Genomic DNA, 16,196 nt, shown 5'->3' on the forward strand with positions numbered 1-16,196 from the left:
AAGGATCACTCTGTACTTGCCCTGCACCTTCTGAGTTTTCACTATTCAACCACTGCAAACCATATCACAGACAGGACATGAAGCTAGGCAGACACGCTGTGGCTGCTCTTACATAATGAAAAGACAGCAAACCTCCATCTTGACAGGGAGAGGGCACAGAACAGGTACCTGGCAAAGGGGTAAAGACGTCAGTGCTCTGTCATGATTGAACCTGCGCCATTTTACTTAGGAAACTCACAGATTAATGTGTCTTCCAGGTAACCAAAGCTTCAAATTGCACTGAACTGAAAAAACACTTCTCGTTAGAAAGAAAATTAAAATTTAAAACAATAAAAAATGTTTTCTTTTGATTCTTTTTTTGTTTAAGAAATCTTTTCACTTTTAAATGGTATTTCATTTCAAAAGTCAATTCCATTTTCCAGTGGGGTTAGTTAGACAGCTTATAAAGGAGTTATTTCGTCTCAGGACAGACAAAGCATTTCACTGGTTCTGCAATTACATGCTTTCGTTTCATTTTTCAGTACTGCCACCACTACACAGACACAGTCCTGCTCCTAGTCAATATTTCCTGTCACCACAGGGTGGTGGTTCCTGCACTAATACCTACGGCCTTCTCCACACAACTGTCACCTCCCCTTTTGGTGGTAGTACAGGCATATAGAGAAAAGTCTCAAAATACAGCAACTTCTCACTCTCACTGGCATTTGATCTGTCTGTCCAACCAGTCCTGGGCAAACACAGATAAATATGAGGCAGAAGCGAATGCAGAAAAAAACCCAAAAACATCCAGGACAGCAGTCCGCAAAAACTGTAGCATATGTTTCACTGATAGGAAACACACCACTTTCAGACAGCACGTGGCCTGGTATACAAAGCAAGATGGATTATCTCTTGCCACCATTCCTCTAAAGGACGGTATCCAGAAGAAGAAAAAGAAAGGCTGAGTATCATTGATTCCTCCTAACTTCTATGAGGGTGCCAGTAAACTCTTGCACAACCAGGCACACTCAGGCTGCTAGCATCACCCTTTCATCTGCTCTGCACCTCCCACTGTTACCTTGATCCCGTCAGATTCCAGAAACCTCCTGAGGCCCATTTCATCCAAAGCAGCTGTGTCGGGCACACCACCATTCCCAACTATGGGGTTAGCCAATGTAAGAATCTGTCCTTTGTAGCTGGGATCTGTCAAGGCTTCGGTGTATCTACATGAAGAAGCAACAGAAGAAAAGTACATTGGTCCAGAGATGAAAGGAAATCAAAAGAGCCAGTGAAAACAAGACAGGTCTGAATTCCCATATGACAAAAAGACAGAAATGGCATTCACGTGAAAGCATTCTCAGCACAAAAGCAAACACATTTGTGAATCTGCCCTGACTTTGCCACCTGTGATTAAACATTTGACACTAAAAACAAGGAAAGGCTTTGGCTTCTCGTGTTTTGTTTAAGAAAAGCACAGGAACTATTAACAAACTCAGACTCCTTGTGATTTAACATAAGGTAAACTACCACACAAAGTGCAGAGCGATCACAGAGCTGCAGTAAGTGCATGGCATATCATTTGACCCACCAATAACAACTGGGGCTTTGTCATTCCCATGGGGCACCCCATGTGGGTAGTGCTGTCTCCTTGCCCTAATGCAGTGTAAGAATTTGCTCCTCTCAGTGGCAATAGAGAGCTCTAACTGAAAAGCCCACAGGCAACAAAGCTGTTTGCCCAGACTTGGTCACTTCCCCAGTCCGGAGCTTGCAGGTTTTGAGATGTTCAGGGTTGTAACTGCCCTTTCTGGGGGGGAGCAGATAGACAAATCTATGCCTATCTTTTTGTCTGGGGATCAGAGAAGCAGCTATGAATCATCTTTGTGATTCCTCACTACTACTCTGGTTTCCTCCCTCCTACCTGCTCTGTTAACAAACCCTACCACAGTACCACTCTGCAGCTTCTCCCAGGAAAGGCCTGGCCTCTCTTCTTATCACCTGACAAGACTCTTAAGTGCTTCAAAGTTGGTTTGTGTATCTCTGAAGAAGGCAAGTTGAAGGCAATGCTTTGGGATCCAGCAGTCCACCCTGGTCACAAGGCCCCAGAGCATGTCCTTATATCTTTAGCCCAGGCAGAAGTCCCAGGAATGGCAACTTCATTCAAGCACCTGCCTGAATACCCTTCTCAGCAAAGATAGTTCTAAAAGTATGGTGGAACATTCTTCTGCAGTGGAGGATCGAACCTAGGATTTCGCAAAGTATCAGCTCTGGATCCAGTAGATCCAGTTTCACTTTCAACCCCAAAGAGGGGGACAGGGTAAACATTGTCTACATGCCCATGCTCCTGTTCTTCAGCTAAATTAACGTGCAGTCCTTCACTTTCTCCCTTATACCGTAGCATACTGTCGCAGCAATCCATTAAACAATTGCTGTCTTTCAACCCAAAAGCAGCTGTAATTTAGCTGCAGATGAAGTTATCCAAACAAATACTTAGCCAAATGCAGAAAGACACTTCAGGATGAATCTGTCCTATACAAAATATAATTTATTATTGTCATCATTGTTTAAACAATACATAATTGGCAACTCCAGCCATCTACCAGATATCAGCAAGTCGCAAGAGACATTTTTATGGAACTTCGGACTTCCTGCCAGAAGATTAATTGCCAAACATTGGGAAACTCTTCACAAAACCTGGAATGGTTGCAGGAAGATATAGACAACGCAACACACCAGCCAACTCTGAGAAATTACATGTCAAATGAACAATGGCCATGAAATATTTTCAGGTAAGCCTCTCCTGCTGTTCAAATCTATATTTCCTGCTGCAGGTAAACAGCCACACAAAGTGCAGTGTGATCACAGAACTGCACTAAGTGCATGGCATGTGCACATTTGGCATTGCTGTCTCCTTCTGAGTCAATTGGTTATGCTTCCAAAAGACTCTTTGTTAATGACAAAGCTAACGTAATTAACCTTTGCATGTTATTTGTAATCAGCAAACGAGGACAGAGAGCCATTGGGTTTGGCTGGGGAATGAAGACACAGCTCTGCACTGAGATGCCATGCCCTTTAAGCAGGCACAATGCCTTGTGGAGCACTGAGGAGCAGATGGGAGCACAAGCTCCAAAGATGCTGCAAGGTCCAATCCTTGCTGTGCCTGCCCAAAGCCCTGCCTGATTTCAGTAAATTCCCGTCCATCAGTTCTCTCACTAGAATATCATTGGAAACACATGCAGACTTACTGGAGGCAAATGCATTTACTGAGCTGTTTCAAACATGGGGACATTTTATGGGTTGTAATTCTTCTTTCTTAATTGGAAATCTCCTGTCTTTCTCTTTGTTTCCTACACCAAACAGATGGCTGCAGTGCTAGGATTAATTTTTCTTGAGCAAATGTTCGTGAAAAGTTCATCCTCATGCTTTTCTAACGAAAATTCAACATTCCACCCCCAAAACAGTGCTCTCTGCCCTCTATTCTAGCATAATATGACAACATTTCATTCAGCTTTAGTTACTTCAAGCCTGAAAGCTGTATGCACATACAGTGTTTTGCCTCCCCATTCTATGACATGAATCAGAACGTGGGAGTCCAGAAGAGGAGACAAGGTGCAGAGCAGCATATTAATCATCCCAGCACAGAGCCCATGCTGACCCCACACAGGTCTAGAAACATCCACTTCACAGAAAGCAGTGGCCTGAGGCTTCACAGCATCCATTGCAAAAATCAGCCCCATACTAGCCTCTTGCTCCCCTAGACTGACAAATTGCTATGTGTCCAAACAGCCTGTAAAAGGCCCCAACCCTGGGCACCTCCTTCACACAGGCACTTAGCCTCTTACTGTGTCAATGAAAAGAGGTAGCTGGGTTTCTCTGGATACACAAAGTCTTGATCCCTGTGCTCAAGAGCACTAGGCTGAGCTACAGGGTTTCTTTCAATGGACAGCAATCCTTGGACTGGTAGCAAATCTCACTTTTATGATCCGCAAAAATGCTGCAAACTCTTATCTTTCTCTTCTCCAAATCAATCAAGGTCGTGTTCCTGGAGAGTGCTCTGAGGATAACACCTTACATTTTCGAATGTTCCCTCCATGCCCATGTGCTCCCCAGCACAGAAGAGATCTCTTTTTCACAGGCATCCTCTCCAAATCACTAGAAAATGAGCAAACACAGCTTCTGCTGCCACAGTAACATGTGGAGAGGAAATTAATCCATCAGGTCCTCCTTGACTTTTGTGATGTGACAAGATTTATTGCCCATAATCTATCACCGAGAAGAGAACTCTGGTGCCCTCCATCATTCTGATCTATATTAAACAGTTGCTTGTTGGCAGGTATATTAACACAGCCAGTAATTAGTGCTGTCAAAATACTTAAATAATTGCCTCCTAATGCAAAACTTTGCAAACAGATTCCCCTCTGCAGCAATTTAACATTCTCACCAATGAGATAATTTAAAAACTCATCCTGTGAGTATTGGTTTCTCCAAAGGACAGCAGAACTGGGGGGAATGCAAGGCAGCTGGGCAAAGACAGCTATGAATGACTGCAGAAAAAGCTCAAGCACCAACAGTCTCAGAGCTGTCACACCTCCCGAGGGATATGTTCCTCTGCTGGCCAAAAGCTCATTGCTCTGGGCAGATTTTCTCTGCTCAAGTAGTTCAACAAAAGCACTGGCAGCAGTTTGCTGCCACCCAAAGCCAGCCACTGGCTTCTACCACTCAAGAGGGCAGAGAGTCACACTAGGTTAGGCATGAATCTGATCCTGCCCTCAGAGTTTAAATGCATCCTTAACTGTGGTATGAGCCAACGAATGTCATAAGGGATGGATCATATAGGTGACCAATGTGGGAACCTCGGGATTCAAAAAGTTTGCACTCAGAAGCCAAGTTCCATTACCTAGAAGGCTGCAGATGCTTCAAACCTCTGTATTTGATCAGGGCAATGGAGAGAGAACAATAACAGCTCCTCTGCTCTGACTCAGCAATGGCTGCTTTTCAATGGGAAGTGATCAGATCCGTACATACTTCACTATCATGGTTAGTTATATCAGTCTTTAAAGTTGCTTATCACCACAAATGCTATAACACAAGAGGACTGCCTGAAGTCTCTTCATTAACTATCTCTCTCTCTGTATCCCTGGACTACAGTGTTTTCTTATACACTACATGCTTGGACCAGGACCCCCCAAGCTTGGAAAAAGAACCTTTCACACTTTAACAAGCTCCCAGAGAAGTTTTGGTGGTCTCATTTGCTTTTGCCTTACCCAGAAAGACCAGTGTTGAATATGACTTCCCCTGCTGTGGAGGACGGATAGCCAAAAGAATAGCCCCTCATCTTCGTCCCATCTTCCAGCACCAAGTTCGCTGTCTGCGCCTAAAGAGAAGCACACGAAGAGACTCAAAGACAGGAGAAAAAGGCTTGATGTTTATACAGGTAACACCTAGGACACCTGCTTCTCACACTGTAAGTATTCCTGCCCCTCTCCCATTCCCCCCTGCCACTCTTTTACTAGTCTCCTAATGCTCTTTTTCTTTCTAACACTTAGGAAACATTGTGCTCCTAATGAGGGCAACACAGCTGGCAAACCACCACAGCTGGCAAACCACCACAAGCAGAGCATGTGCTGCTATTATTGTGGGATCACCCTTGCTCCTTCCATATCACTTCCTTCATTTCTTCCACCCATTGTATCTTGCAATTAACCAATATTGTAACTCTGCAGGGAAAGGATCGCCTCTCTCCTCAATGTTTGCTCAAGGATTGCTGCTGAGTATGCTGGCTCTCATCCAGCTGTGACCTTTGATAGGTGCTTAATTTCTGTTGCAACTGCACAGCTAAGCCGCTAAAAATAAGTGTATGCTTAGTTGGACTGGTGTCAGGCAGCAAAATTCAATATACCAGTCCATTCCACTGTAGGACACAAGAAGAGAGAACTTGTGGATCAGACAGACATTTGTGGTCTGTTACCTCAGGGACAGGTATAAGCTGTCCTGGAAGAGGTAGATATGGAAGAAGCAGCCTAGAGGAAAACTTCCCATAAAACCGCACCTCTTTCAGAGAGGGTTTATCAGAACTGAGTCGCACACTAACTGTGGGATCCCTTACAGGCTTAATTACTATTTTACAGCTGAGGAAAATGGGACACAGAGAGGGACTTTTGCAAAAGTCGTTAAGAGATTCAGTGGCACAGCTGGGTCTTTGCACATACCAGACTAAACACCCCCTCTTTTGCCTCATTTGGAAACTAAACCCTTCTTAGCCTGTCTAGGAATTGCACGGGAAACCACTTGGGAACTCCAGCTTTTGCCAAAAAAATAATGTGTGTGTATAGATATAACTGTGCAAGCAGCCAGGGATCAGGTTCGGAAAGCTAAAGCCCAGATACAGGTAAATCTAGCCAGTGCCGTCAGGGGCAACCAGAAAAGCTCCTATAAGTATGTCAATAAAAGGAAGACAAGGGAAGATGTAGACCCTCTCCATAAGAAAACAGGAGACCTGGTCACCCAGGATATGGAGAAGGCTGTGATACTCAATGACTTTTTTGCCTTGGTCTTCACCGGCAAGGGCTTTAACCACACCACCCAAGTCACAGAAGGCAAAGGCTGGGAGAATGAAGAACCACCCACTGCAGGTGAAGATCAAGGACAAGATCATGTAAGAAACCTGAAGGTACACAAGTCCATGGGACCTGATGAATTCCATCTGCGGGTCCTGAGGGAACTGGCAAATGAAGTTGTCAAGCCGTTTTCCATTATATTTGAACAGTCGTGTCAGTCTGGCAAAGTTCCCACTGACCGAAAAAGAGGAAATGTAACCCCTATTTTCAAAAATGGAAAAAAGGAAGACCTCGGGAACGACAGGCCAGTCAGTCTCACCTCTGTGCCTGGCAAGATCATGGAGCAGATCCTCCTGGAAACTATGCTAAGGCACATGGAAAAGAAGGAGGTGATCAGCAACAGCCAACATGGCTTCACTAAAGGCAAACTGTGTCTGACAAATTTGGTGTCCTTCTACAACGGGGTTACAGTGTTGGTGAATAAGGGAAGAGCAACAGACATCACCTACCTGGACTTATGCAAAGCATTTGACACTGTCCCACACAACATCCTTGTCTCTAAACTGGAGAGACATGAATTTGATGGATGGACCACTCAGTGGATAAGGAACTGGCTGGATGGCTGCACTCAAAGGGCTGCAGTTAAAGGCTTGATGTCCAAGTGGAAACCAGTGACGAGTGGTGTTCCTCAGGGGTCAGTACTGGGACTGGTGCTGTTTAATATCTTTGTCAGTGACACGGACAGCGGGATTGAGTGCACCCTCAGCAAGTTAGCCAACGACACCAAGCTGTATGGCATGGTCAACACACTGGAAGAAAAGAATACCATCCAGAGGGACCCTGACAGGCTTGAGAGGTGGGTCTGTGCGAACCTCATGAAGTTCAGCCAGGCCAAGTGCAAGGTCCTGCACCTGGGTCGGGGCAATCCCAAGCATAGATACAGGCTGGGTGGAGAATGGATTGAGAGCAGCCCTGAGGAGAAGGACTTGTGGATGTTGGTTGATGAGAAGCTCAACATGAGCCAGCAATGTGTGCTCGCAGCCCAGAAAGCCACCCGCATCATGGGCTGCATCAAAAGAAGTGTGGCCAGCAGGTCAAGGGAGGTGATTTATCCCTCAACTCCGCTCTTGTAAGACCCCCCCTGGAGTACGGCATCCAACTTTGCAGTCCTCAGCGCAAGGATATGGACCTGTTGGATGATGATCAGAGGGGTGGAGCACCTGTCCTATGAAGACAGGCTGAGACAGTTGGGGTTGTTCAGCCTGGAGAAGAGAAGGCTCCAGGGAGACCTTATAGCAGCCTTCTGGTATCTGAAGGGGGCCTACAAGAAAGCTGAAAAGAGACTTTTTACAAGGGCGTGTAGTGATAGGACAAGGGGTAATGGCTTCAAACTAGAATAGAGTAGATTTAGATTAGATATCAGGAAGAAATTCTTTGCTGTGAGGGTGGTGAGGCACTGGAACACGTTGCCCAGAGAAGTTGTGGAAGCTCCATCCCTGGAGGTGTTTAAGACCAAGCTGGCTGGGGCTTTGAGCAGCCTGGTCTAGTGGGAGGTGTCCCTACCCACGGCACAGGGGTTTGAGCTAGATGATCTGTAAGGTCCCTTCCAACCTAAACCATTCTATGATATGCACAACAGAAATGACAGAATGAGTTGGGAGACTCCTTCAGGCAGTAGGATCACCTATGACATGCAGGGAAAGTGAAAGAGTGAGCAAACGTGGATGCCAACGAATTTCTGGGCTTAAAATAATTTGGACAATGAACTTTTTGGGCCCTGAGAAATTTCCACTTCTGGACTCCAAGCACAGCTGCCTCCTGGGCACAAACCTGCAGTCACAGAGTAATGACCCAGTGCAAAAACCCCAATGGTCCGTGCCACAGGAGATGTGCCAAGCTTGTGCACCGGGTAGCAGCTCTTGCCATGATTTAACTTCATATTGGGTTTTTGCAGAACAATTTCTCTTACTGGAATTTTTTTTTTTTTTTAAAAGACTCAAGATCAATTTGCTGTAGAAAGGAGCAGGAGAGCTACTTTCCATTAGTAGTAAATCAGATGAACAATCACAGAAAGGAGAAATTTCATTCCCAGCATTGAACATTTTGTAACAATCATGGCAAACATTCATCTAGAGCTCCTCTGCAGTTACAAATACTGCACAGATCAATTACTAATGTACTGCAAAATACACTAAAAATCAAACTGCACTGCCAAGTAATTGAATTCTGTGCATCTGGGATGCTTTTAGCTTTGCATTTTTTCCTCATTAATGTCAAACATCCAGTCATTCTCAAAAGGTTTAGCCATCATTTTCTGAACCTTCCCACCCCATTGGATGGGATAGTTAGCAACACCAAAATCCCCGCCCCCTCCCTCCCTTATAAATATAGGGTTTGTGGTTAAATCCCCTAGATTTAGCCCCCCCAAAATTACAGTTTGATCAGCTCCCTAATCTCACTAAGACTCTCATTACAGAAAGCTGCCTCACACTGAAAACATTACAAAGCACAGAGGTTGCTTGGATGCCTCAGACTGGGCTTTGGACAGGACCTCTGCCCTTTCTGAAGCCTGCTGAAAACCCATCCCACACTGCCGACATACGAGACTGATCGTAGGAGCCAGTTTCTCTCAGCCTTGGTTTCAAGAGATGGATCTTTTCACCCAGCAGGCACTTATTTGAATCCACCTAAATATCAGCTCCAGTTCAAGCAAGTCCTACCACTTGTTGGAACAAGATGGGGTAATTGCCTGAATCCCAGTCTCAACTGCAAACACAGCCTGGGAGAATCCTCCAGGCATTAAAGTCCACAACTGTGGAATGCCCAGAAAAGTTAAGATCCATCAAAATCCAGAGCAATCACTGTGACCTTTAGAGCTTCACCCTCACTATAGTGAGTTTGCCCAGGGAAGTGGTTGAGTTCACATCCCTGCAGGTATTTAAAACACATGTAGATGTGGCACTTAGGGGCATGGTTTAAAGGTGGTCTTGGCAGTGCTAGGTTAATGGTTGGACTCAATGATCTTAAAGGTCCTTTCCAACAAAAATGATTCTATGATTCTGTAGTACTTGACAGGAATCTGCATGTCTTTCCCTCACCACAGACCACCTGCCTTTCTACACACCAGACCAGCACAGAAGTAATTTCTGTTGAACTGAAGCCCCCATTGTACTATTAGAGCCCCTACACAGTGTTCAAGTAATGCAGAAGAATGTCCCTGAGCAATCATAACCTGCCTGCAAGTTCAGCTATAGCAAGGGATAGATGTTCAAATGTTTCCCTCCCTTACTTGATTTATTATTCTTAATTAAGTGGTTGGTTTGTTTGTTGATCATTCTAGAAGCAATTATTCTTGCTTACATTTCCAGCGGAGGTGTTACCATATCCCTAAGCTGAAAGCCTACCTTGTCTTTTCAGTTTTGTTTTTAATGTGAAAAGTGATTTACAGGCTATAAAGAAGGCCAGTTGGCTCAATCAGGGATTAGTTGGGAGAGATTTTCACTTTCGGAAAAACAACAAGCAAGAAATAAACAAAACCCCCAGAGCTTCCGTGAAGTCCTTTTGTCTCCACCCTTCTCAGAAGCATCTCCATGTAGTCTCGGATATATCTCTGTCGTAGTCTCAACTAAAATGTTTCTACACACACACCCCCAGTGTGAGACACACCATTTTCAATCTGATTTCTCCTTCCTACACACCAGTAGCTTTACCTTTAGCAGAGCTCCCTGGGCTCCAGAGAGGCTGCAGGGCTCTTGCATAGCTTTGAGGATGGAGATGGCTAACAGAGAGGGTCATGCTGTTGCTGCGGTATTACTAGCTTTTGTGCATTTTGTCAAAGCAACTTGAAGAGTTAACTAGTTCAGGTAGCACTCACTAAGCACTTAACACATGAATTAACCAAAGCACTGTAGCAGTTACAAAAAAGAAAGAAAGAAAAAAACTCAGATTAATTTAGTTCCAGTTAGCTCCCTGCTCTAGCAGCCCTTCCCATCTACAGGATGAATGACAAAGACCTGCAAAATCTCAAAAGATCTGCAGTACAATTTCTTTTTTGAAGTGTGTCTGCTATAAACCCCTGTACTGGGAAGTGAACAGGTAATTTTTCCTCTTTTTCACTTGCCTCACAGAGTAACTAGTCAAGGCAGTCAAGTTTTTCCCCTCCAAAGAAATCTCTCAGTTTGTCTTGGCAAGGCCAAGTTGAACCCTGAACGCCAGCCTGATGAAAAACTATGAGTATGGTGAGTACTGAGGCCAGGATGGGCACTTATGTATGGCAAGAACACAGTTGGAACTCAATTTCGGTGCAGGCCGGTTTATTTGCCTCCAGTACGATGATAAAACATGATTCCATGCAGCCATGATTCCACGCAGCACAACAGGCTCTGCCACATTTCTCGGCACACAAATCTGTCTGGCTACATAACAGCCAACATATCAGATGTGCAGAAGCCAAAAGCCACCAGATTTCTTTTACAGTAGAAAGCCGCTGCCAGGACTGTGCTACATCCACTCTCTCAAGACCAAATAACCAGCAACAAAGGAGGAGTTTTCTCTTTGATAGAAAAATGTCTCTTCTTGTGAGTACTATGCCATCACAGGCTGAAAATCTATCTGGACATTGCTAACAGTCAAGACTTCTTTTGCCAGTCTTTTTATATATATATAATTTTATTTTAGCACATTTGCTTCTGGCTAAAATTAAGAGAAGAAGAAAAGGCAGGAATAAAAAAAATTAATCAAAAGCTAGGCCGGTGTCTTGGGATACACCAAAGACGACTCACACTTACGCTAACTTTAGGGAGAAACTTTGGATTAGTTCCTTTACCATCCAAGCCAAAGAGAAAGCAAAGCCAGAAACACAACACAGGTACCATGGTGGAAAAGTCACAGCTCCTACAACTTGAACTCTTCTTAAGGCTCAACTTGAACTTTTCTTAAGTCTGTTCACAACAATGCCACACATATTTGTTCATGACAAAAGTCAAAGGAAGAAGGGGATCCAAGACAGGTGAGGCAGCTAGCAGGAGTCAGTGAGCACCCAAGGAAATGAGCACCTCTTCTCCCCAGCAGCAGCAGCTCACTAAGTTCCCCCTATCTCTAGGGGAACAGGCCCAGTTTTACCTCCCCTTTACTTTTACCTCCAGAGGGAGAGGAGTGGAGTAGCTTGTGACTGATCTTTCACCTCCTCACCCATCTCTGCTTCCCATGCAGTCATCTTCTCAGTTACCTTCCACCTGCCTCAAAATGTATTTGAAGACCCCTTTTAGAATAAGCTGAAATAGTTTCTGAAGCCAGGGTTCAAAAATTTTCCTCCTCTCCCTCTCATTTCTAACTATATTTTTAGCTTGCTCCTGGTGGTTTTTATAGCTCTCCCAATCTTCTCCTTACTCAGCCAGCTATACTGTTACAAGCCACCTATTTATTGCTTGCACTACTCTTTACATCCCCATTTAACTACATTGGCCTCAGATGAGCATTAAAAGATACAAGCCTTGAGCTGCAGTCTCTCTGCCCATTCCTGTATTATAAAGAAGTTTGATTACCCTGAAACCAGTGATGCTAAGCACCCCTACAGAGAGCTCCCAGGGCTCTCCGATCTGCTCTCTGTGCCCTTCTTTCACCCGTGGATGCTCCATCTCTCCTTTAGAACCGAAGGATAGGATGCAATAGGGAAATACAGACCTGTGATTCCCCACATCTCAGACTGTGCACCTACAATGGTGTTTCCCCACATACACTGAGTTTCACTGTACAGAAGACAGTCTTGGGAGAATTAGTAGGCACTCTACTAAAACTACCACATTTCCCTCATGCTCTCTAATACTTTACTTAGCTTATACATAAGTTAGAAACATGTTTTCATTGTATTTTGTTATGCTCCCTAAAATATCCCACTGAGAAAAAGCAATAAAAGGCAACTAAACGCTCATTTAAGCCTGCAATAATGGGAGAACGAGATCATTACCTATTCTGCCATTAGCCCACACACCTTAATTACCTCGCATTTCACTCTTTCTTCAAACTTCTTACAAATATCCATTACCCCTAATGATGGTTGGAACACTAAACCCAGTCATAAGTCACTACTTGGTCACTTGTTTCACAGCTACAGTTAATTTTCACACTTTGACGCAAAGCTATGCAATCAATCGAATTTTTAGGACCACTTATCCTTAAATTTTCCCTCAGGCCTGCTGCTTTACTGCTGCTTATGTATAGGAGAGAGTCTCTTCCACCTCTGCTTCTGTATGTCCCATGGAAAAAAAGTGTATAAGCCTGATGCTGCCTTAAAGCAAAAGCCCCAGACCAGGAAAGGTTCAAGGTTTTGTACTCCAGATTCTGAATTGAAACATGTGGCCCCTTGCAAAGGTGGTGTTAAAAATCCGAGCTGAGATCTCAAGAGCTACAGGCTCCCAAACTACACTAGATATCAGCCTTCTTACTCTCCATGAGTTCAAGCACCCACTCTGACAGCACAAACTCTTGTAGGTATTGAACTCAAATAATCAAGTCTAATAAGGAAACAGCTTTTTCCCCGGTGTCAATGCCAAGGCAGAAGATGTCACATAATGTATGTCAGAAAGAGACTTCTGGGGCTGGCCGGCTAGCACCACACCTTGTGGTGAGCCAGCTAGTCACAGTGCAAGTACAAATGCTCCACTGGACTCAGCACTGCAGATGCACAGTAGGTCTTGGCTGCCCTATGGTAGGCCCTGTCATATACTTTGAAACAAAAAGAGGCTCCAATTCATTCTGAGGTGTATTTGCAATTTCTGGAGCTGAGGTTAAAATAGCTCCCAAGGGTTTCACTTGGCATTGCTTTCTTAACAGGTATTCGTTCTCCTTGCCTTCAGCATTGGTGATGTTGGCTTTAAGCAATCACTCTTTAGCTTTACAAGTACAGCATTAGGTAGATGCTAGAACAGCTGGTACTACATCAGAGCAGGGTAGCAGTTTTCCATGAGCATGAAACTTCTTAATTGGATGCCTCAGCATTATGAGATATGACCTTGTAGGTCTGTCACTGTGCAGTCCTTGAATGAGTGACACCATCAATCTGTCATTTAAGATGACAAATCCAAACTTTAGATGCTAATCCATTAGTATAAGAATGCATCAGATCCAGTCAGCTACAGGTGAATACCAGAATTATCCGGGAATGTGTAAAGAAAGATGGTTTTTCATGAAAAGCTCAACCAGCAATCATAACCATGGGCTACAAAGCTTTACCACCAGCAGACACTTTTTATGGCAGCAAACTTATAACCACAGACTAATGTGTCTTTGAACTCACTTTTCATCACAAGCCTTCAACTGCTGTAATCTGCAGAGCATGGCAGAAATAACTGAACCAGCTCCAAAAAGCAAGAGAGGTATCAGAGGCAATAGAGACAAGCAAGGATGGCATTCCAACAGAACTCCTCAGTCCTGCTTAGTTGGCTTGACGGTTTCTAAAGCCCTAGTGACTTAAGTGTACCTGCACAGACTCCTGTTCTACAATACACAGCATCACCATACTGACGCTACAGGCCATCACCAGTCATAAACCAAGTGGACAAGTATGAATACTGGGCTCCTATCCTCTAGGTACTGTAACATTTGCCAACAGAATCTCTTAGTGCATTCACAAGTTCCACTCATCCAGCAATACTGGCAGTAAAATTGTCTCGATTTTTTCCTATCCCATTTCAATTTGAAGCACAAAGCCCAAAGAGAAGAGGTTGTTCAAACTGTGTCGCAATTTGCTCTGTCACACCAAGAGACGCTTCCTAGCCCAGTGCTGAGATTTCAAAATGGAACAACAGAATCTGGCACCTGCCCTGGAAGACATGAGAGATGGGACTGCCCCACCTGAGGCCTCTGACATAGTTACAATGTGTGGTCAGTGTCAAACCAACATAGCTTCACCAGCCTGAGGAACAACCAAGGAACTGGCTCCTCATGTCAAAGCCCTATTTCCTCTTCAGGTAGTGCAGCTGTGGAAACTGGTAAACATGATGGCTTCCTAATTCACAAGGAGGACTCCTGTTGTCATCACAAGGAGGAACAACTTCCTCCTAAGTCACATCTGATTGCAAAGTCAGGATCAATCTTCTGGAAGGAAGAATACTGTGCTGTGTTTTAAGACAGTGAACAAGGTAACAGTTCATGTCTGCTGCACACTCTCGACAAGAAGACAGGTCTATTGGCGAGAATGCTATTCACAACACAGGCTCTGTTTTTAAGTGCAGTTGAGACAAAACTAAACTGAGAACTCGCATGCTGAAGGAAGGGATGAAAATAGTGATGCTTCTTTCTTCATCCAGTTTTTCTCTGCATCCAATTTTTGTTTTAAAAGTAATGGGTCTATTGCGAGGAGCTCAGAGACCTCCTGAAAAATCATTGGCTGCAGGACAGGTAAGAGAAACCCTAGTCCTCAGTGGACAGAAATGATACTGATCAGCCCTCTACTCCACCCTGCCAGGTAAGGCAGCATCTACTGGGTACCCCCAGCCCAAGTCCCTTAGAGCTCTTCTCCACTAACACTGAAACATCACTCCTCCAGCTGACAATTCTATTACACTGTTGATTCAACAGGATACACATGCAAGAGTCCGTTTTCAATGCAAAGTGCATGATGACAAAACGCTGCCAGTGCTGCAGAATTCACATGGGAAGTCCCATTTCACCACTGTGCTCTGCCGCAACTGCCCAAGTTACACTAGCAAAGCTGGTCAAATGCATCTCTTGTAACAACAGAGCAGAAGAAAGTTGGGGAAGTGAACTAAGGGGTTCCAACCCCAGTAAATCAAGAGCTGATACACTGATGCATTCACAAAGAGTTGTCTACATCTCTGAATAATCTCAGAGCCATCATGGTTTTCAATACATTGAAAATGGATCCCTTGTGGATCCAATAGGATTAATCACATGCTTCAAGTGATGCATGTTTTTAAATATCTAGTTGATTCACTCTCATATGGACTGAAATACCTGCTTTGTTAGCTATCAGGCCTATAGAAGGGTGGGGTGTTTCTAACAAAAATATCATATAATAATTAACTGAAACCCTGAACTTCCACCTTTTGGTGCAATTTACCCTGTAATTTCCATTCCAGACTACACCAAAAGTGTGTTTGCTTAGCTAATAAAACCATTTAGTCAAGCAACCCCCTTGCTTAGGGTTCAGACAAATCTCCTTTAGTTCAATTTTATATGTCTAGGTAAGCCCTGTTATCTGCAGTGAGCTATCTCTCAGCATGCCAAACACATCTATTAAACCACAGTAGATCAGTTACTGTTACCTTGATGCTCAATAACCTGGTACCAGTCCTTGAGAAATTCCGGTGATCAGCAGACACATTGCAAAACTCCAATCTGCCTTTCAAAGTCTTCACCACTTTGCAAGCTGTCAAAATTCTTGTCATCTTGAAAGTTGCTGATCGGTAACTAAAGTTTAAAGAAAACAAGACAAAACAAAAATCTGCTTGTATGTATTTCTTCAAGATTTGGCGCAGAAAATATACTCTTCCAGACTACAGGGGAAGACAACCGAGACACAGCGGGTGCACTGGGCTGACTGTACAGTGCTGCCCTACACCTTCCCATTTAGTCTGTCATTAAAAGTCTCTGGTGCAGCCCCACCTCCTCCTGCCCCTCCTTGGAGGGGTGCTTGCCTAGACA

The 16,196-nt window shown here is 44.2% G+C and overlaps 1 protein-coding gene across 1 annotated transcript in view; it reads right to left on the reverse strand.

Annotated features, from left to right (window-relative positions):
* The window catches only part of CPS1 (carbamoyl-phosphate synthase 1, mitochondrial), a 99,110-nt gene extending 83,170 nt beyond the window's left edge, over positions 1-15,940 (reverse strand). The window contains exons 1-3 of the mRNA XM_009887599.1: positions 15,818-15,940; positions 5,241-5,350; positions 1,058-1,202 (exon numbers count right to left, since the gene is read on the reverse strand). Of these exons, the coding sequence (XP_009885901.1) occupies positions 1,058-1,202; positions 5,241-5,350; positions 15,818-15,940 (378 nt within the window). The remainder of the gene's footprint in view (positions 1-1,057; positions 1,203-5,240; positions 5,351-15,817) is intronic.
* Between the last annotated feature and the right edge of the window lie 256 nt (positions 15,941-16,196).

This window comes from Charadrius vociferus, unplaced genomic scaffold (genome assembly GCF_000708025.1).
Source record: "Charadrius vociferus isolate BGI_N301 unplaced genomic scaffold, ASM70802v2 scaffold136, whole genome shotgun sequence".
NCBI lineage: Eukaryota > Metazoa > Chordata > Aves > Charadriiformes > Charadriidae > Charadrius > Charadrius vociferus.